The 22,226-nt window shown below is 40.6% G+C and overlaps 1 protein-coding gene across 3 annotated transcripts in view; it reads right to left on the bottom strand.

Annotated features, from left to right (window-relative positions):
- Positions 1-22,226, bottom strand: part of EPS15 (epidermal growth factor receptor pathway substrate 15) — a 110,297-nt gene that overhangs the window by 41,405 nt on the left and 46,666 nt on the right. For all 3 annotated transcript variants that reach the window (XM_077823468.1, XM_077823469.1, XM_077823470.1), the window contains exons 11-12: positions 12,931-13,087; positions 4,311-4,396 (exon numbers count right to left, since the gene is read on the bottom strand). In XM_077823468.1, the coding sequence (XP_077679594.1) occupies positions 4,311-4,396; positions 12,931-13,087 (243 nt within the window). The remainder of the gene's footprint in view (positions 1-4,310; positions 4,397-12,930; positions 13,088-22,226) is intronic.

The following is a 22,226-nucleotide window of genomic DNA, read 5'->3' as shown; positions in this document are numbered from 1 at the left end:
GGTAAAACAACTAGGAAACAATTCACAGCACCAGGGAACCAAGTCATCAGCTAGTAAGTTTAGCTGTACTCAGATAGTTTTTGGTACCATTTACTGAGAAGTTTAGAGACAAAGCAAAAATGCTAGTTTGACTTTAACCAGATGAACCCAGAGACCCCATACAGATATGTGCTGTGTCACATCAAATCTGCTTCTATAGAAATATATTCAAGATTAAGTAACAGTGATTACTGATAGCTATCATTGATAACAACAGTAATAGAAAAAACCCAAGTCAGACAAAAGATTTCCTTTTTAAACATATAAGCAAGTGTTTATTTCTGAGTGAGAAATGCAACTCTCCCTTTGTTTGTGGCTGTACAATGACATCCCAGGCTTAACAAAGCAGTTTTTGTTAAAGTTGTATACAAATTAAGTTATTTCCTCAATAGATCAATTTATTTTTACTCTATGGATTTTTTCTTTTTACATTTGTTAATTCTAGAACACATATACAAACAGAAGAAAAACAGATGCTTACCTTTCACTCCACCTCCCTATACTTATTTTTTTAATCACAGAGACAACACTGGAGTAGGCTTGAGCAATTATTTATTGGGGCTGTCAAGCGATAAAAAAATTAAGCACAATTAAATCGCATGATTAAAAAATTAAGTGCAAATAATCACACTGTTAAACAATAATAGAATGCTTTTTATTTAAATATTTTTGGATGTTTCCTACATTTTCAAATATATTGATTTCAATTACAACACAGAACACAAAGTGTACACAGCTCACTTAATATTTATATTTTATTACAAATCTTTGCACTTTAAAAAACAAAAGAAATAATATTTTTCAATTCCCCCATTGCAGGTCCTGCAGTGCAATCTCTTTACCATGAAAGTGGAACTTACAAATGTAGAATGTATAAAAAACACCTGCATTCAAAAATAAAAAAGAATGTAAAACTTTAGAGTCTACAACTCCACTCAGTCCTCCTCCTTGTTCAGTTGATCATGCAGACAAACAAGTCTGTTTACATTTGCAGAAAATAATGCTGCTCCCTTCCTGTTTACAATGTCACCTGGAAGTGAGAACAGGCATTTGCATGGCACTGTTGTAGCCGGCATTGCAAGATATTTACGTGCCACATTCACAAAAGATTTATATGTTCCTTCATGCTTCAACCACCATTCCAGAGGACATGCATCCATGCTGATGATGGGTTCTGTGCGATAACGATCCAAAGCAGTGCAGAACGATGCACGCTCAATCTCATCATCTGAGTCAGATGCAATCAGCAGAAAGTTGATTTTCTTTTTTGGTGGTTTGGGTTCTGTAGTTTTCACATTAGAGTGTTGCTCTTCTAAGACTTCTGAAAGCATGCTCCACACCCTCTCCCTCTCAGATTTTGGAAGGCACTTCAGATTCTTATACCTTGGGTCGAGTGCTGTAGTTATCTTTAGAAATTTCACATTGGTACCTTCTTTGCATTTTGTCAAATTAGCAGTGAAAGTTTTCTTAAAACGAACAAGTGCTCGGTATTCAATCTCAGACTGCTATAAAATGAAATAAATGGCAGAATGCGGGTAAAACACAGAGCAGGAGACATACAATTCTCCCCTAAGGAGTTCAGTCACAAATTTAATTAACGGACTCTTTTTTTAACAAGCATCATCAGCATGGAAGCACGTCATCTGGAACACTGGCTGAAGCATGAAGAGACATATGAATCTTTAGTGCATCTGGCATGTAAATATCTTGCAACGCTGACTACAATAGTGCCATGTGAACACCTGCTCTCACTTTCTGGTTTCAGAGTAACAGCCGTGTTAGTCTGTATTCGCAAAAAGAAAAGGAGTACTTGTGGCACCTTAGAGACTAACCAATTTATTTGAGCATGAGCTTTCGTGAGTACTCCTTTTCTTTTCACTTTCTGGTGACATTGTAAACAAGAAGAGGGCAGCATTATCTCCCCTAAATGTAAACAAACTTGTTTTTCTTAGCAATTGGCTGAACAAGAAGTAGGACTGAGTGGACTTGTAGGTGCTAAAGTTTTACATTTTGTTTCTGAGTGCAGTTATGTAAAAAAAAAATCTACATTTGTAAGTTGCACTTTCATGATGAAGAGATCACACTGCAATACTTGTATGAGGTGAATTGAAAAATACTATTTATTTTATCATTTTTACAGTGCAATATTTGTAAAAATAAATGTACAGTGTTCACTTTATACTTTGGATTCTGTGTTGAAATTGAAATAGATATATCTGAAAACTTAGGAAAACATCCAAAAATATTTAACAAATTTCAATTGGTATTCTATTGTTTAATAGTGCAATTAAAACTGCAATTAATTGTGATTCATTTTTTAAATTGTGATTACTTATATTGTGGCAGCATCTAGAGCAGTGATACAAAGACTGTGGCTCTCAAGGTGAAAGTGGCTCCTGCAGCTCTTTGTAGCACATGATATGAAAACACTGATTTAATTATTAACCAGTCTAAATTATTAGACAATCAGGATGTTTTTACTATGTTATTAACCAATTGTAGTTGATAAAATAATATTACTTGGTCAGTCAGTCATTTTGCTGAGAGAATTTGTATATTTCCCCTATCAACTGTTTAAATATGAATATATAGTATTACAGTAAATCAAACAATGAATTCACACTACTGTGGCTCTCTGGGGTAATGCTGATGGCTAATTTGACCCCTGAACCACCAAGGTCTCAGTATCACTGATCTAGAGACTTCACTCAGGATCAGGACCTGATTCTACCAGCTGAAGCACAACACACATAAGACAGTCCCTGCCCCAGAGGAGCTAACATTCTGAACAGTCAAAGAACAGCATGTGGGAAAGGACTACAAAATACAAGTGAAGTGTCCAGGATGATCTGGCATGCATTTTATTATTTTATTTTTTTACTAATGTGTTTAAAAATTAATTTTAGTAAACAGGCAAGGACGAGATGGTGAGTAAGTATGAGGTGAAGGTGGAGAGAGGAAAACAGCAGGAAAGGAGAGAAGGATTGTGAGGAGCATGTATGACAGAAAGAGTAAGGATGGCAGTGAGAAAGAGAGCCAGGAAGAGGGGCAGGAAGAAGTTGGGGCAAACCATCAGGTCAGACTATAGAAAATAATATCCAGACATCTCATCTTGTGGCTTCCAGAGGCTGAGAGAGAGTATATGTGGTCTGTGTGTGCAACTCTGCTGGAGACTGGAGGAAGTAGTCAAAACAGGGGCCAAAACAGGGCATGACTATACTCCTGATGGCTAGTGGGGAAAGTCTCTGTTACACCTGGAGAATGGCTCCACCCTCTGGAGGCCCTGCTCTGCTTCTCCCACACATGTGGATGGGGAGAAAAGGGGAGGCTTCTCAGGCAGCTCCCCCTGCTCATGTTAAGAAGCGGTGATAGCTGGGTCTGTCACTACCCCAGTGCTCCTTCCAGATATTTTAGATAAACTCATCTACCCACAAGGTAAAAGAATGCCTTAATTAACAGCAACAGGTTGTTTCCAATCCCTCACTGGTGGTGGTCCCATTACCCCCCACACACACACACACACTTTTTTAATTCCACAACCACACTCCCTTTCCTGAATCCTCCCCTCTCCACTAACTTAGTCTGGATGCTACCAACAAAATAAGCACTTACGGTCTATTACACAAGTTCTCCAATCTTGGGGTTATGTACAAAGACTGCCTGGTAATTCTGCCCACCCTCTTTACTTCTACAATCTTTTCTTAAAATCTTGATAGAAACCCTTTATCATTACAACAACTGTTCCACACACACACACACACCTCTCCAAAGAATTCCATCTGCTTTTCTTCTGTGGTATTTATAATAAAACTTGTCAGCTTAGAAGTTCATACAAATTCAGAGCTTGTCTACAGATTAAGTGTACAAATTCCAGGCGATCATCTTAATAAAGGTGCCTATGTATCCTACTTTCTACTGAAAGGACAAGTATCAAGCAGCACAAGACAATATGCCTATGCTCAAGCCTCTACTAGCCAACAGAAAGAAAAAGGAAGATTATAATTCCCGTTTCCACACACCAGTAATAGTTAAAATCTTATGTTGCACAAATGAATCTAACACCTTTTAGACCCAACAGAAAACCATGGCAATATGATGCCAGCACTTCAACAAAGAGCGACCATAGTGAATCTAACAGACAAAACAGCATATGCTAATAGTTTACTCAATTACAATTAGGCTTTAAAAATATTAAATTCTGTTAAAAAATACTAAAGAAACCATTTGTGAGTAACTAAGATATAAGATTGATGTAGTTCTCCTTTACCTACCTCTGCAGATCAACTATCTCATTGTTTAAAGTATCAAGCTCTTTAATTGCAGAAAAATCTGCCACCGGAGTCAGTCCTAGAGAGCTCTGTAAAATAGAAAATAAATACCTTAATTTAATTTATAGAATATAAACTAGACTGACTTAGTATTGAGCTCTAGCTAACAAATAAAACGTACACTTAATTCTAAGCCTATTCTTATAGAACAGCCCCTCTCCACCACCACTACAGTGAAACTCTTATGAAAACCACCAGAACTTTCAACTTGCTATTACAAAGTTTGGCTGAAATAAAAATTTAGTGGGTGTACAAACGGTACTGCATTTTGCAGACCTATTTTATTCCATGACCAAGATGCTTAATACTACCACTGTACTGGCAATGGAACAGACCTAGAGAAAATGCTTCTCAGTTTTAAGTAACTACCAGTAAATTTTGGAGCAACAATGACAGGCTCAGGAAAAAGTGGTGTCCACTCCTGTTTGGGCAAGGAGGAGGAGATGGTGGTGATGTCAAGGGGACCTATCAGTCTAACCAAAGGCACTATCATGATAATTAAGTCATGATTGATGTCTCCGAATTACAAATTAACACAACCCAAGCCAATACAAAAATTAGCAACTGTTTCTAATATATAAAGGCTTAAAGATCAAAGGCTTTAAATAAAAAAAATATAAAACACTACATTATTCACAAAATACGACTACTGTCAAACTATATTATCTGCCATAATTCAAACACTTTTGTTTCTCCTGCAAAAGTGTGTTATTGCATGAACTCTTCCAGAGAAGCTCAGAACCCTTATTTTAAGCCTTGACATGCAAAAACCTTCACATATACTTTACTTTTAAAAAGCTATTTGATAATTAATGCTGAGCTAGTTTTCTATTAATGATTTTAGTTTTGCTATTAATTTAAAACGATATTTCCGGCTCACCTTTTAAGGTTTACAGAAGACTATTGCTTGGAGGATAATTGAAATTTGTATAATAGCTTATACATACAGGGACACTCAGAAAAATTTATCTGAACTAACTAAAGGTATTAATTTAAAGTGAATTGGTTAAACTGCATTAAGCCCTTGTGTGAACATACTTATTCAGAATTACAGTATTTTGAATTAGATTAATCTTAACTCACTTTGAAAGTAAATTAAAATGAAGTGGATTAAGGCCCCTTTAATTCTGAATAAGTATCGCCACACATTGGCTTAATGCAGTTTAACAAATCCATTTTAAATTCACACTTTCAGTTAATTCAGATTTTTCTGAGGGTCTCGATACAGACAAACCCCAAAGCATGATGCTTTGAGCTGGACAGCAAGGCCACCCCACACACACACCCTGAAGTGGTGGCTCCTGTCCTGAGGAGCTGGGGCTGGCTCCCCACTTTGATAATTGTGACCTGGCACATGTGATCTCAGTGTCACTCAGCTTTGCCCTGCCAATCTCTGTCATCATGGATGAGCTGCTGAACCAAATCTGAGTGAGTTCTGTTGCCCCCAGGGCCTTCTCTCTGCACCAGGCCAGGAGAAGAGGATGTTTGCTTAGGCCAGGACCCAGTGATAGGTTAATCCACCTAGAACCTCCCTGTAACCCACCATCTGGAAAACGCTGGACTAGAGAGACCAAAGACTGCAGCCATGCTTTAGCAAACATTGTATTAATTCTAGGGTACCCTATTTGCATATGGAGGTTTCCTACATATCCCACTGGTTTCCTTAAACAGGGCTTGGATTATCTCCTTATTCATCCCAAGAATAAAATTTTCTGCCCAAGAACAAATACAAAGCTGTGAAGTGTAACTTCGTAAGAGTCATTTTTAAGTGCAGTCTCACCTAACACAAGTAATAGGGCAACTTTTAGCTTTGAAGTTTTAGGACTCTCAATATTTTAGAGCCAGAAAGAATAAAATGATGTTCACTTTGTTAACATTACATAAAGTCCTGAACAACAGTAACTTGCAAGAGCAATCATATATGCAGGGGAAAAAAGTGTGTACATAAACCTAAATAGCCCCTGGCGTAAAATTGGAACCATGCATTAGCTAAATATATTTTCTATAAAGAAATGAAAACTGCATGAAATTTTGAATTGTAATTATGGCAATTAGAATGCATTCTCTTGCGTGTATGATTTTTTTTTTTTTAATTGAGAAAATAAGAGCTTGCGTTTAATTTCAGTTCTATTCTGAAAAGGGACTTAACACAGCATTTTGTAGTTCCTTGTTCATTGTGTTCCAGTGACTCCATATCAAACATGCTAAACTTACAAGAAAAGTGTTTTTTTCTAAATTCACAAACTCTGGTCTGGTAGTGCCCCCCTCCCTACCCCCACCTTCTCATGCATCACCAGTTATAGAGATTCCTTTTTTAAAGTTTATTTTTATTGTTTTGCATATAAAATATTAACGTAACGTAACGAAACAAAACATACATAAATACATGCACAAGTTGAAAATACCATATAAATAACAAAATTCAATGTACATTATTTGTAAAGCCTGGGAAAACCGCAACAAACCAACCAACCAAGAAAACCTAAACCTGTAGGGGACATGCAGGGCCGTTATACAGATTCTGCAGGCTAAATTATACCTGGTTTATACCAAAACGAAAAGGAGCACTTGTGGCACCTAAGAGACTAACCAATTTATTTGAGCTAAGCTTTCGTGAGCTATAGCTCACTTCATCGGATGCATACTGTGGAAAGTACAGAAGATGTTTTTATACACACAAACCATGAAAAAATGGGTGATCATCACTACAAAAGGTTTTCTCTCCCCCCACCCCACTCTCTTGCTGGTAATAAGCTATTACCAGCAGGAGAGTGGGGTAGGGGGAGAGATACCAGCAGGAGAGTGGGGTGGGGGGAGATAAAACCTTTTGTAGTGATAATCACCCATTTTTTCATGGTTTGTGTGTATAAAAACATCTTCTGTACTTTCCACAGTATGCATCCGATGAAGTGAGCTATAGCTCACGAAAGCTTATGCTCAAATAAATTGGTTAGTCTCTAAGGTGCCACAAGTGCTCCTTTTCTTTTTGCAAATACAGACTAACATGGCTGTTACTCTGAAACCTGGTTTATAGCAGTAACTGAACTGAAGTGTAATCCATCTTGACTTTCAAATTCCCAAATGGAACTGTTTGGCCTGGCAGCTCGAAAAGCAAACCTCTTTTTTTCTTCTAAATTGCACATATTTGGTATGAGAGCGAGTGAAAGAAATTCAGAACCCTTCAGTGCTGTTGTTACACTCTAACTGCAACACTTTTTGTAATGCTTATAAATTTGGAGATTACAGAATAGAGTCAGGTAGAGTCAGTATTAGATAGAGTCAGGCAGGGTACAATGGTGGTGTTGTCCAGGTTTGGCCACACAAACGTGGCCATTCACTTCAAACAGGACATGAACATAAGAGCGGCCATACTGGGTCAGACCAAAGGTCCAACTAGCCCAGTATCCTGTCTTCCAAGAGTAGCCAATGCCAGATGCCCCAGAGGGAGTGAACAGAACAGATAATCATCAAGTGATCCATCCCCTGTCTCCCATACCCAGATTCTGGCAAGCAGAGGCTAGGGACACCATCCCTGCTAATCCTGGCTAATGGCCATTAATGGACCTATCCTCCAGGAATCTATATAGTTCTTATTTAACCCTGTTAGAGTCTTGGCCTTCACAACATCCTCTGGTCAAAGAGTTCCACAGATTGACTGCATCATGTGAAGAAATACTTGCTTTTGTTTGTTTTGAACCTGATGGCTAAATGAAATTAATAGTGACCCCCTCGTTCTTGCGTTATGAGAAGCAGTAAATAAAACTTCCTTATTTACTTTCTCCACACGAGTCATGATTTTATAGAGCTCAATCATATCACCCGTTAGTCGTCTCTTCTCCAAGCTGAAAAGTCCCAATGTTATTAATCTCTCCTCATACATAAGCTGTTCCATACCGCTCATCGTTTTTGCTGCCCTTTTCTGAACCTTTTCCAATTCCAATATTTCTTTTTTTGAGATAGGGCGACCACCTCTGCACACAGTATTCAAGATGTGGACGTACTATGGATTTATGTAGAGGCAAAATGATATTTTCTATCTTATTATCTAACCCTTTCTTAATGATTCCCAACATTGTTAGCTTTTTTGACTGCTGCCCCACATTGAGTGGATGTTTTCACAGAACTATCCACAATGACTTCAAGATCTCTCTTGAGTAGTAACAGCAAATTTAGACCCCATCATTTTATAGGTATAGTTGGGATTATGTTTTCCAGTGTGCATTACTTTGCATTTATCCACATTGAATTTCATCTGCCATTTTGTTGCCCTGTCACCCCATTTTGAGAGATCCCTTTATAGCTCTTTGCAGTCTGCCTGGGACTTAACTATCTTGAGTAGTTTTGTATCATCTGCAAATGTTGCCACCTCACTGTTTACCCCCTTTTCCAGAACATTTATGAATATGTTGAATAGGACTGGATCCAATACTGACCCCTGGGGGCCACCACTATTTACCTCTCTCCATTCTGAAAACTGACCATTTATTCTCACCCTTTGTTTCCTATCTCTTAACCAGTTACCACTCCATGAGAGGACCTTCCCTCTTATCCCATGACACCTTACTTGTTTAAGAGCCTTTGGTGAGGAAACTTATCAAAGGCTTTCTGAAAATCTAAGTACATTATATCCACAGGATCCCCCATGTCCACATTCTTGTTGACCCCCTCAAAGAATTCTAGCAGATTGATGAGGCATGATTTCCCTTGACAAAAACCATGTTGCCTCTTCCCCAACAAATTATGTTCATCTACGTGTCTGACAATTTTGTTCTTTACTATAGTTTCAACCAGTTTGCCCAGTACTGAAGTCAGGCTAACTGGCCTGTCATTGCCAGAATCACCTCTGGAGCCCTTTTTAAAAATTGGCGTCACATTAGCCAAGGACATGCAAGGCCCCTGCAGCTCTAAGACTACTGCCTCTCAAATCCAGACTTTTGGTCATAATCAAAATGCACAATTGTTTTTCACAGATCAGGATTCCCAGTGAACTAGGATTTCTGATGGCATTTGAACTCATTCAAAAAATGAAATGAATACTTTTTAAACAGTTCTTTTAGGCTGCAGAGCAGCGCACTGGTAGCCATGTAAGTCTGCTGTAAATTAGATCAGCCCCAGGGATCTACCTACACAGAACTCATGGCAGGATCAGAGCTTTACTTGCCTTTTCTCCACGGGGGCAATCAATTCAAAAGCCCTTCCATTATCTCTGACCTCTTTAGAGGTTTGAAGATGTTTAAAGGCCTGGATCCACCCTGCTAAAAGACCTTTAAGGCTTTTTTAGAAATGGCTGAGGAGATGATGGATCTTGAAAGGCACTCGCCTCTCTCCAAGACACAGTATTCCATCGAGTCTCTTCTTGAGATCCCCTCTAAGAACAAAATCCTCCTCTAATATTAAGAGTTGACTAATTGACAGATCTCAGAAAGCTGTTTTCAGTGGGGAACTGTCACAAAGTAGGGGTGACTCTAGTGGGGTTCTGCAGGGATCAGTACTATGCCCAATACTGTTCAATATTTTCATCAGTGATCTAGAAGTAAATATAAAATCACTGCTGATTAAATTTAAGGATGAGACAGAGTGGTGGAGAGATATATACTGAGAAGGACAGGGCAGTCACATACAGCAATCTGACAGGTTTCAGAGTAACAGCCGTGTTAGTCTGTATTCGCAAAAAGAAAAGGAGTACTTGTGGCACCTTAGAGACTAACCAATTTATTTGAGCATAAGCTTTCGTGAGCTACAGCTCACTTCATCGGATGCATACTGTGGAAACTGCAGAAGACATTATATACACAGAGACCATGAAACAATACCCCCTCCCACCCCACTCTCCTGCTGGTAATAGCTTATCTAAAGTGATCACTCTCCTTACAATGTGTATGATAAACACCCATTTTTTCATGGTCTGTGTGTGTATAAATCTCCTCACTGTATTTTCCACTTTATGCATCCGATGAAGTGAACTGTAGCTCACGAAAGCTTATGTTCAAATAAATTGGTTAGTCTCTAAGGTGCCACAAGTACTCCTTTTCTTTTTGCGAATACAGCAATCTGGATCACATGGTAAATTGGACACATTCAAAATTCATTTTAATGCAGCCAAATGCAAAGTTATACCTCTCGGAACAAGGAATTCAGGCCATACCTACACAACGGGGGACTGTATCATGGAAAAGGATTTGGGGGTATTGTGGACAAGCAATTCAACAGGAGCTCTCAATGAGATACTGTGGCAAAAATAGCTAATGAGGTTTTTGGATATATAAACAGTGGGGTAGTGAGTGATTTTACTTCTGCATACAGCATTGGTGAGACCAATACCAGAATACTTCATCTAGTTCTGGTGCCCACATCTCAAAAAGGAAGTTGAAAAATTGGAGAGATTGCAGAAAATTAACCTATTACATCACCTACTCTCTTCCCCCAAGAAACCAATTATATTAATTCTTAATGACAGCGACGTTAGTAAAGGTAGAACTCTCCCAGGAAAATGATTACTTGTCAACCCATTCCTTTCTTCTACCCCAACAGTGAGTCGTGCTTTATGATTATGCCTGTTGACACACTCGTAGCAAAAAATGTCATCACACTGGCAGAGGGAATCAAAAGAATAATGGTGCAGCTCAACAGTTCTCACTCTGTACAAGCCACAGTATGTGATACCACTTCAGTGGCTGTCAGCAGCACTTGTTCCCCCCCACCGCCAACCTTGATTTTTAGCCGTCCCGTATAAATCCCAAGTAGGGGCATGTAGTTGTCTACACTGGATATTTTATTGCATAAAAGAGCACCTCTTTTGCAAAGAGCTGCATGTTCAGTCAGCTGAACAGATTAATAAGTGTTCATAAATTCCCTAGTAATGTTCAAAAGTATGGGAGGGATTTACAGAACCAGCTGAAACCCATTTCCTTCCCTCTTTTAAATAATTTCTTAGTCATTTTGTATATTGAAGTTAAAACTCCTTGCAAATCTCAGTTGATCTCAGTATTTTAGGAATGCTAAGAAGATATCACGTGATGCACTAAAAAAAGTAGCAAGCAATACTGATCTCAGCTACTGTACAAATCAAAGTCTGGACATTACATGTTTCACAACTCCTTCTGTAACAGCATGGATATTCGCTCCAGTGATAGTGCCAGTTATCAGATTCAGGGTGTTTACACTTTGTCTTAGCGTTTTCTCTGCAGTTTCAATGGGATAAAACATGTCACTTCCTATTCTGAACTTCAGCAGCACACAAAAATAACAACAGCTACCAACATTTGCCCCCGCCCCAGAGATGGCTGAATTTCTCTGATACCTGGAACAATCTTTATTGATAAATAGAGTAAACTAATAGTTTTTAATGTTTTAAGTTTGCAAAGCAACATGGGAGCCTTACAGATGCAAGGCTAGTTAAAACAGCAGTAATTTCAGATTTCAGCATAACTCAATATCTACCTAAATGCTATACTATTTCAAAGACTACTGAAGAGATATTTAGAAATGTTCACTACCAAGCCAACAGATATTATATATTAGAAAAAGCGAAGAACCTCTAACCTTGAGAAAGCAGAGTTAAGAACCTGACAGAATAATAAAGATGTAAAGCAGAGTGGTGCAGAATGGAAAAAATAGTCCAAACTGGAAAAGACAGAAAAGAAAGCAAACACACAAAAAAATTAGTAAAGGCACAAATAAAGCACGTTGTTTTTTTTTGTTTTTTTTTTAAACTGAATATAAAAATATTAGGTACCAATTGCAAAAAACTCAAAAGGCATGCAAAATTTCAAGTTTATCAATTTTCAGGTGAGAATTTCTCATTCTGTTTATTATGAAGATAGCACAGCTGCGTCAATATTCAGCACAACCAAGAGAAAATGTTAGTAATCACAGCTATTACAATGCATCGTACACAGATAAGATTTTGTTGTGACCTCTATTTGACTGCTTCTCTAATAAATAAAACTTTAAGCAATTAAAAGCCTCAGAGTCAATACAGCAGTGGATGGTTTAATGGCCAAAGGGGTCTGAGGACATCTGAAACGTTATTATGAATACAAATGGATAGCTAAAAAATTTAAAACATGTTCTTTTAAATAATTAATCACAGAACTGAAAAAGGGTTTAATTTATTTTAGTAGAGACTGACTTCTTGAAAGAGGGAAATGTGAAAATACCACTTTTAAAAACTCTGTCTCAATATTAAGGAAAAGGATAATTTGTGCACATAATATTTCAGGTCCACAATGAAGTTCATCCTTGGATACTCAGGAATAGATTTATTCTTTCGACAAGCTGATTTCATGGTTCCTCAACGGCATGGTGTCTTTGCTTGGTTGGCTGGTGTAGCAAATAAGTCTGCTAAGAAAGCATTTATGCAGACATATCTATGGATGTAAACTGACAAAAACAGTACATCTGTTCATGGCAGTTAATCTTGTTTTTTCTTGATAGCACCACCATGTCTAGATTTTAAAAACTGGATTTAATTTTTTTTTTTTTTTATTTAATAGCACTTGAATTCAGAGTTTGTTTAGTATTTTTGAGGTTTCTACTTAAAAGCCTTCTGTAAAATCCTTACCTTCAGTAAGCTGGCTCTGTCTGATGGAGGGATCATTTCTGTAGTCAGAATCTGAGGAGGATCAATGCCCTTTGTTAACTTCTGATTAATTAAATGGAAAGCCAAGGCAAATTGTTCTTTTGAAAGCTTTCCACAGTCCTGTGTGTCACAGAGGCCCCTGTATACAAAAACACACAGACACAGAATAACTGATTAGGTGCAACACCTCATTTCTACACGTACAATATTGTTTAGGAGTGCATGTGCAGGCAGTGGAAAATTATGACAGCAATTGTCACATACTGTTTTATATCTTCAAATCACCTTACAAACAGCAATTAATCCTCAACACTGAGGAAAGTGCATATCATCCTCCTCTCTTGCTCCTCTTCTCCCCTCTCTCTGTCACCCCCCTTTATTTTGAACACATGTATAGGACAACTTCTGGATCTCCCAAGGATCAGACTGGGGTTTCAAACTGGATTCCCCAGAAATTAATGGGCTTATCCAGGATGGGAGGTCCCATGGTTCTACACCTCTCTACTACATGGGGTCCACACATGCTCATTTCTCTTAGGGGTCCAAACGTGAGCTATCATGAAGGAAGCCCTGATGTCTACTATATGGTGACAGCAGCGAGGACCACATGCTCCAGATTCTGCAATGTTCATACTGTGTCCAAAGCCTTTCATCCATAGCCCAAGTGGCGGAAATGGTTGAGCATCAGTTAGGAGCAGATGGCTGCTCATGCAGCTGCAATGGACTAAGACTGTTTTTTTGTTTTTAGTGGGCACACTGCTCTTCGGACGTTGCTGCCCTCAGGGACAAAAGGCTGAAGGATACATGCCATTAGAATTGATTCTATCTGCCTCTAGAGAGCCCTTTTCTGCCCAGAGAAAGAGCAACAGAGGACATTTACCAAAATTGAGTTGCTAAGGGGAGTGGGGTGCATTGTGCTCACTCAAGTGGCCTAAGATCACTGTCAAGATGCTTAATAAGGGAGGTGGAGCAGGAGAGAGAGAGAGAGAGAGAGAGAGACTTTTTCCTGTTTTATTCTAGTTTTGCTCTCTTCTTGACCAGTTGCAGGGTCACCAGCAAGCTGCAGCACCTCAGGAAGAAAAGCTGAGAGGAAAAAAGCTCAAGACACAAATGCAGCCCTGGGACACAGCTGAAATGTTGAGTTACTGAACCAAGTTGATAGAAATCTGAAATAAAGTTTTGGAATTCTCCTCAGAAGAATTCTGCAAATGTGAGGTCTAGCTAAGTCTGCCTGTCACTGTAGAGACAGAAAACTGGGGAGAATTATAGCAGGCAGGACATTCCACTGATTCCAGTAATATGACTGGTCTGGTTCTGTCCAAGACACAAGCCAGCTGGATCCCCAATGTGATGGATATGTGGAACTTAGCCCTGAAAAATGAAGTGATTTTCAAAGATGCTAAGCACCTGAAGCACCATTTCACTTCAGAGGATTTACCAGTACTCAAAAGCTGGAAAACCAAGCCATAATTAACTTTTTCAAAGCCAAACAACTAACTCGTGACACAGGCAGGTTAAGAAATCAGTCCTAGACCTATCCTCAAGGTACTAAATGATGCCTCAGATATGAACTGAAACACATTATCTAGGACCTTTTTACCTAGTACTTACAAAAATTGTACTACAAAAAGGCACTAGGTGAAGTGAAAGTCTGAAGAGTTTAAATGTAAACAAATTAATGTAAATGTATGCATTACAAAAGTAAATATTGTAGGATATTCTATTTCTCATTCCAACATTTAGTAGACAAGTCTCCATATCATACAGATCAGTTTTGGCAAATTCAAAATTGGTAAAAAAAATTTTCATACAATTCATAATTAGACTGTGAAACTTATTGCCATAGGAAGTCACTGAGGCCAAGAACTTAGCAAGATTCAAAATAGGAAAATGTATCCATGTTTATCTGAAAAATTTCCTTTCTTCAAGTTATAAGGTCCACAGATCTGTTACAAAGGGTACTTCAGCCTGTTTTCAAGTTGGGAACAGAACCGGACTTCTCCATTACTGGCAGCAGGGGAATGCCATGCCTCATCAAGTTCCCTTCAGTTGACAACCTCCACAGTGAGGATAATTCAAATCTACTTTCCTAAATTAAATATAATTGGAGGAAAAAGCACCACAATTTCTCATACTGCTGAGCACAGTAAATTCTACCTAACCACCAACCCAAATCCTGGGATGCCAATTTCCATCTCTATTCTGAATGATGTTTGTCTTTAAGGGTATGTCTACACTACGAAATTAGGTTGAATTTATAGAAGTCGATTTTTAGGAAGCGATTTTACACAGTCGATTGTGTGTCCCCCCACTAAGCGCATTAAGTCGGCGGAGTGCGTCCACAGTACCGTGGCTAGCATCGACTTTCGGAGTGTTGCACTGTGGGTAGCTATCCCAGAGTTCCCGCAGTCTCTGCTGCCCATTGGAATTCTGGGTTGAGCTCCCAATGCCTGATAGGGCAAAAACATTGTCACGGGTGGTTTTGGGTACATGTTGTCAGTCGCCCCTCCCTCCGTGAAAGCAACGGCAGACAATCGTTTTGTGCCTTTTTTCCATGCAGACGCTATACTGCTGTCAGCAGATGGTGCAGTAGGACTGCTAACCGCTGTCATCATCCACCGCTTCCGCTGCAACTCTGCTCTCCTGGTGCCATGAATCCACCTCGCAGGTCCTCTTGTCGTTATGTATAAGTATCTATTCTCGTGGCATCCGTCATCATCCACCGCTTCCCGCTGCAACTCTGCTCTCCTGCAGACACCATACCACGGCAAGCATGGAGCCCGCTCAGCTCACCGCTGATGTTATGAGCATTGTAAACACCTCGTGCATTATCCTGCAGCATGTGCAGAACCTACAAAAAGCAGGCAAGGAGGCGATGACAGAGCGATCACGATAGTGATGAGGAGATGGACATAGGCTTCTCTCAAACCATGGGTCCCTATCTTGGGACTGAACCACCTTGGCAGCCAGTACATAAACCGCAAGGGGTACTTTTCAGTGGTGCTGCAAGCTCTGGTGGATCACAAGAGATGTTTCACCAACATCAACGTGAGATGGCCAGGAAAGGTGTAGGACACTCACATCTTCAGGAACTCTGGTCTGTTTGAACAGCTGCAGGAAGGAACTTAATTCCCAGACCGGAAAATTACCGTTGGGGACATTGAAATGCCTAGAGTTATCCTTGGGTACCAGCCTACTCCTTAATGCCATGGCTCATGAAACCATACACAGGCAGCCTGGACAGTAGTAAGGAGCAGTTCAACTATAGGCTGAGCAAGTGCAGAATGGTGGTAGAATGTGCATTTGGACGTTTAAAGGCGCGCCGGCACAGTTTACTGACTAGGTTAGACCTCAGCAAAACCAATATTCCCATTGTTATTGCTGCTTGCTGTGTGCTCCACAATATCTGTGAGAGTAAGGGGGAAGACGTTTATGGTGGGGTGGGAGGATGAGGCAAATCGCCTGGCGGCCGATTACGCTCAGCCAGACACCAGGGCGATTAAAAGAGCACAGCTGGGTGTCCTGCGCATCAGAGAAGCTTTGAAAACCAGCTTTATGACTGGCTGTGGCCAGGCTACAGTGTGACAGTTCTGTTTGTTTCTCCTTGATGAAAACTCACCCCCTTGATTGATTCTCCTTCCCTGTAAGCCAACCGACCTCCCCCCTTTGATCATTGCTTTCAGAGGCAAAGTCATTATTGTTTCAAAATCATGCATCCTTTATTAATTCATCACACAAATAGAGGGAAAACTTGCAAGGTAGCCCGGGGGGGGGGGGGTGAGGAGGGAAGTACCGGGTGGGGTGGTGGATGAGGGGAGGAGGGAAGGACAAGGCCACACTACAGTTCAAAAAACTTATTGAATGCCAGCCTTCTGTTGCTTGGGCAATCCTCTGGGGGTGGAGTAGCTGGGTGCCCGTAGCCTCCCTCTCCCCCCGTATTCTTGGGTGTCTGGGTGAGGAGGATATGGAACTTGGGGAGGAAGGCAGGCAGTAATACAGAGGCCGCAGCGGCAGTCTGTGCTCCTACTGCCTTTCCTGCAGCTCCACCAGATGCCTTAGCATGTCAGTTTGCTCCCCCATTAGCCTCAGCATTCCATCCTGCCTCATCTCATCGTGCTCATCCCTCCTCTCATCACGTTCATTTAACACTTTCCTGGACTCTGCAATTGTTTGCCTACACGCATTCTACTGAGTTCTTTCAGTGCGGGAGGACTGCATGAGCTCTGAGAACATGTAATCAGGAGTGCGTTTTTTTCGCCTTCTAATCTGCGCTAGCCTCTGGGACGGAGATGATAGGGGGAGCATAGAAACATTTGCAGCTGCGGGAGGAAGAAAAGGGAGAGTAGTATTTAAAAAGATACATTTTGGAGAACAAAGGGAAGACCATTTCACACTGAATCAAGTGATTCACATTACACAGCACATGTGCTTTTGGTACAAGGTCGCATTTTGCCTCTTAAATTGAGTACCTGCCGGTTTGGTGAGAGACATCACACATGCTCAGCTGGGCAACAGAATTTGGCTTGCAGGCAGCCATGGTAAGTCAAAGGGTTTCAGCTTCTTCAACCTTCATAACCTGTGGGAATGGTTTCAAACAGCAGCGCCCTCCTTTCCCATACCAAGCAAAGCCCGTTGGGTTGGCCATTTAAAAGGAGGGGCTGCGGTTTTAGGGTGAATGTGCAGCACAACCCAAATCCCCCCTCCACCCAATTCTCTGGGATGATCACTTCACCCTCCCGCCCCACCACGCGTCTAAGGTAAGATCCCTGTCAGCCAAATGCGAACATACCAGCATGAACGTGCCTCCCCACACCGCGTGGCTAACAGCGGGGATGATTCCTTTTCAGCCAAAGGCAAACAGCCCAGCAGGAATGGGCACCTCTGAATGTCCCCTGGGCATGATAAAGTGTCCTACCATGGAGGACGGAATAAGGCTGCCCTCCCCAGAAACCTTCTGCAAAGGCTTTTAGAGTACCTCCAGGAGAGCTTCATGGAGATGTCCCTGGAGGATTTCCGCTCCATCCCCAGACATGTTAACAGACTTTTCCAGTAGCTATACTGGCCGTGAATGCATCCCAAGTCTTCAGGCCAAATTACTCATTAAACACGCTTGCTTTTAAACCCTGTATTATATTTACAAAGGTACACTCACCAGAGGTACCTTCTCCAGCTTCATGGTCCGGGAGCCTGCCTTGGGAGGGTATTGGCTCCAGGGTGATGAACAGTTCCTGGCTGCCAGGGAGAAGGGATTCTCCGCTTGCCTGCTGTGCGCTATCCTCAACCTCCTCCTCATCCACAAAATCCTCATCCCTGTTGCATGAGACTCCCCCCTTGCAGGTGTCCACGGACAGCAGTGGGGAAGTGGTAGGAACTCCCGCTAGAATTACATGCAGCTCATTATAGAAGCGGCATGTATGAGGCTGTGACCCAGAGGGACCGTTTGCCTCCTTTGTTTTTTAATAGTCTTGCCTGAGATCCTTAATTTTCACACGGCACTGCTCTGTGTCCCTGTTGTCGCCTCTGTCCATCATGCCCTTGGAGATTTTGGCAAATATATTGGCATTTTGTCTTTTGGAACGGAGTTCTGCCTGCATGGATTCTTCTCCCCATATAGTGATCAGATCCAGTACCTCCCGTTCGGTCCATGCTGGAGCTCTTTTGCAATTCTGGGACTGCATGGTCACCTGTGCTTGTCAGGTCACCACGCTGGCCAAACATGAAATGAAATTCAAAAGTTCCCGGGGCTTTCCCCGTCTACCTGGCCAGTGCATCTGAGTTGAGAGTGCTGTCCAGAGCGGTCACAACAGAGCACTCTGGGATAGCTCCTGGAGACCAATACCATCAAATTGCATCCACACGACCTCAAATTCGACCCAGCGAGGTAGATTTTAGCGCTAAACCCCTCACCGGGGAGGAGTACAGAAATTGATTTTCAAAGCCCTTTAAGTCGACAAAATAGGCTTGGTCATGTGGACGGGTGCAGGGTTAAATCGACCTAACGCTGCTAAATTCGACCTAAACTCGAAGTGTAGACCAGGGCTAAGGTGGACCAGATCTGTGGATCTTATTACGTGAATAAAGGAAATTCAGGAAAGCACAAATAAGTTTTCCTATGCTTCTTCATGCTAAGGGCCACAGATCCATTATAATGGATTTTCATAGCAGCGTGCCTGCAGGGAAAGAAGGGTAAATATACATATCCAAAACAAAAGTGGATTATGATTTAATATCCTCTCCTAGATATAAAGGCATGGCGAAAACTCTTGGCAAAAGGAAGTAAGTGGCATTAGCTAAAATTAGATGAGCAGTAAGCATAATTTGGTGAAATAATGGCTGTCTAGCAGATCTCAATACAGGAGACAGGACTACTCTGCCCTGAGATTGTCAACTGCTCCTAAAGACTGGACTTTAATGCTGAATTGTAGGAGAAACATTTCTTTATCTTACCTAGAGAATGAATGCTATGACATTGTGAGGACTATTCAATTAAAAGTAAGATTCTGGATCTTGAGTAAAGCTCCCAACTGCAGATAAAAAGCCTCAGCCAACTGGATATAGAGTAGGCCTCCTAATAGCTACCAAAGAGTAGAGATGTAAAATGACACCTCCTGCCAGGGTTCCATCTGAGTAGTGCTGTAAGAAGCATAATACGGTTCCAAGGTAGTGGTCTCTGACCTTACAGCATTAGAGTAAGGATGATGCCCTAATGAAGTATTTAATGTTGGGATTTGTACAGAACTTTTCTTGAATATGATGAGATCATTATACTACTGAGACTTTGACCTTCTTCCTTGAACACTCAAAATGAAGGGGGAACTCAAAGCTATTTTTAAACTGGTTTAACAGGATAGTTAAACTGTGGACTTTGCACCAGTAAGTATAATAAATTCCATCTGTTGACTTTTCACTGGGGCTCACAAGAGCAATAATGACTTCATTCAAGTATTCATTTTAAACATGTCTGGCCCTGGATGGAGGACCGCTCTGTGAGACGGAGACATAGCCTCCTCAACTAGAAAGGCAGAAACAGGAATGAGAGAGCAGCAGTGATATTTGTATTATCCTGGGGCACAGCTGAAAAAGTGGGAAGACATATAGAGGGACCGTGTCCACCTTTGCAAGATGTCATTCACTACCTCATACCCTAGATTCCAACACAAATGTGCCACAGAGCACTTTATTTACTTTTCTCAGCTGCAAAGAGATCAATCACCAGCCCTCCAAACTAACTTACAATGAGTAAGATACTTTTTGATGCTGCAACCACACTGCTAATCCAACTTCTGCCATGTAAGTCTTGGTATTCATCTCCCCCTCATGGGCTGTGCACATGGAGATAGGAAACTCTGCTCCACACAGGGCAGAAGAATTTCTTTGGGGTATAGGCTGATCATGTTCTTCCCAGTTACTACGAAAACCCTATCGAACATGTTCACTGTCACCTCCAGAACAGGTCTGTCATCCAGTGAAGGAACAGTGCTCCAAGACCTCAATCAATCATTGTTCTAGCTAGTGGGTACTGTGCTCTCTGTTTCTGGTACACATTTCCTGAGCTGAATTGGAAGATTCCATTTAAAAAAAAATATATATATATATATATATATCTGATTCTCTGCATTCACCAGTTGAGGGAGCAGAGAATATACCACTCAAGCTAGAGTTCTGCCAGCACATGAGATACGGTGAGCTATGGAGTGGATACAAGGTTTTATTGGCTAGGTATCATATGTACTTGATCACTGAAGCATAGCTGTGCTTAAGATGAGGATTCACAATACGTTCAAAAAAAATTGGATTTTTGTTTCTGTGACAACTTATTTTCCACTTGTTTATGGCCATCTTCATCTTCTGTTAACATTCTTCTGAAATAAGACCTTGTACATCATAGTCCTTATCCTCAAGCCAGGCCTATGACTGACTTTCCTGGTACCACGTCTGCCCTGAACCCAACATACTCCAGCAACCACATCACTGCATGCTCGCTTGAGCTTTCTCTCTGTACAGAACTCAGATTGAAAACAGTCCAAGAAGTGACCAGTGAATTTCCTTCTTCACAAAAGCCAATATATTATTGCTACCACAATCCTGGAGAGGATCCCTGGGAGCATGTATAAAGATTACGGCTGTCAAGCGATTAAAAAAATTAATCGTGATCAATCACATGATTGATCACACTGTTAAACAATAGAATACCATTTAAATATTTTTGCATGTTTTCTACATTTTCAAATATATTGATTTAAATTACAACATAGAATACAAAGTATACAGGGCTCAGTTTATATTTATTTTTTGATTTCAAATATTTGCACTGTAAAAAACAAAAGAAATAAATTTTTTCAACTCCCCCATTGCAGGTCCTGCAGTGCAATCTCTTTACCATGCAAGTGGAACTTACAAATGTAGAATGTATACAAAAACTGTATTCAAAAATAAAAAACAATGTAAAACTTTAGAGCCTACAACTCCACTCAGTTTTCCCTCTTGTTCAGTTGATCATGCAGACAAACAAGTCTGTTTACATTGGCAAAAGATAATGCTGCTCCCTTCTTGTTTACAATATCACCTGGAAGTGAGAACAGGCATTTGCATGGCACTGTTGTAGCTAGCATTGCAAGATATTTACATGCCAGATGTGGCAAAGTTTCATATGTCCCTTCATTCTGCAACCACCATTTCAGAGGACATGCGTCCATGCTGATGATGGGTTCTGCTTGACAACAATCCAAAGCAGTGTGGACCAACGCATGTTCAATCTCATCATCTGAATCAGATGCTATCAGCAGAAAGTTGATTATCCTTTTCGGTGGTTTGGGTTCTGTAGTTTCCGCATCAGAATGTTGCTCTTTTAAGACTTCTGAAAGCATGCTCCACACCTCATCCCTCTCAGATTTTGGAAACAGTTCAGATTCTTAAACCTCGGGTTGAGTGCTGTAGCTATGTTCAGAAAATTCACATTGGTACCTTCTTTGGATTTTGTCAAATTTGCAGTGAAAGTGTTCTTAAAATGAACAACATGTGCCGACTCATCATCCCAGACTGCTAGATCATGAAATATAGGGCAGAATGCGGGTAAAACAGAACAGGAGACATACAATTCCCTCCCAAGGAGTTCAGTCACAAACTTAATTAATGCATTTTTTTTTTTTTTTTTTTAAACAAGCATCATCAGCATGGAAGCATGTTCTCTGGAACAGTTGCCAAAGCATGAAGAAGCATATGAATCTTTAGCGCATCTGGCACGTAAATATCTTTCAACACTGGCTACAACAGTGCCA

Source organism: Eretmochelys imbricata, chromosome 8 (genome assembly GCF_965152235.1).
Source record: "Eretmochelys imbricata isolate rEreImb1 chromosome 8, rEreImb1.hap1, whole genome shotgun sequence".
In the NCBI taxonomy this organism is placed as follows: domain Eukaryota; kingdom Metazoa; phylum Chordata; order Testudines; family Cheloniidae; genus Eretmochelys; species Eretmochelys imbricata.
The sequence above is the reverse complement of the archived record's forward strand: the minus strand, read 5'-3'. Positions and strand labels throughout refer to the sequence as shown.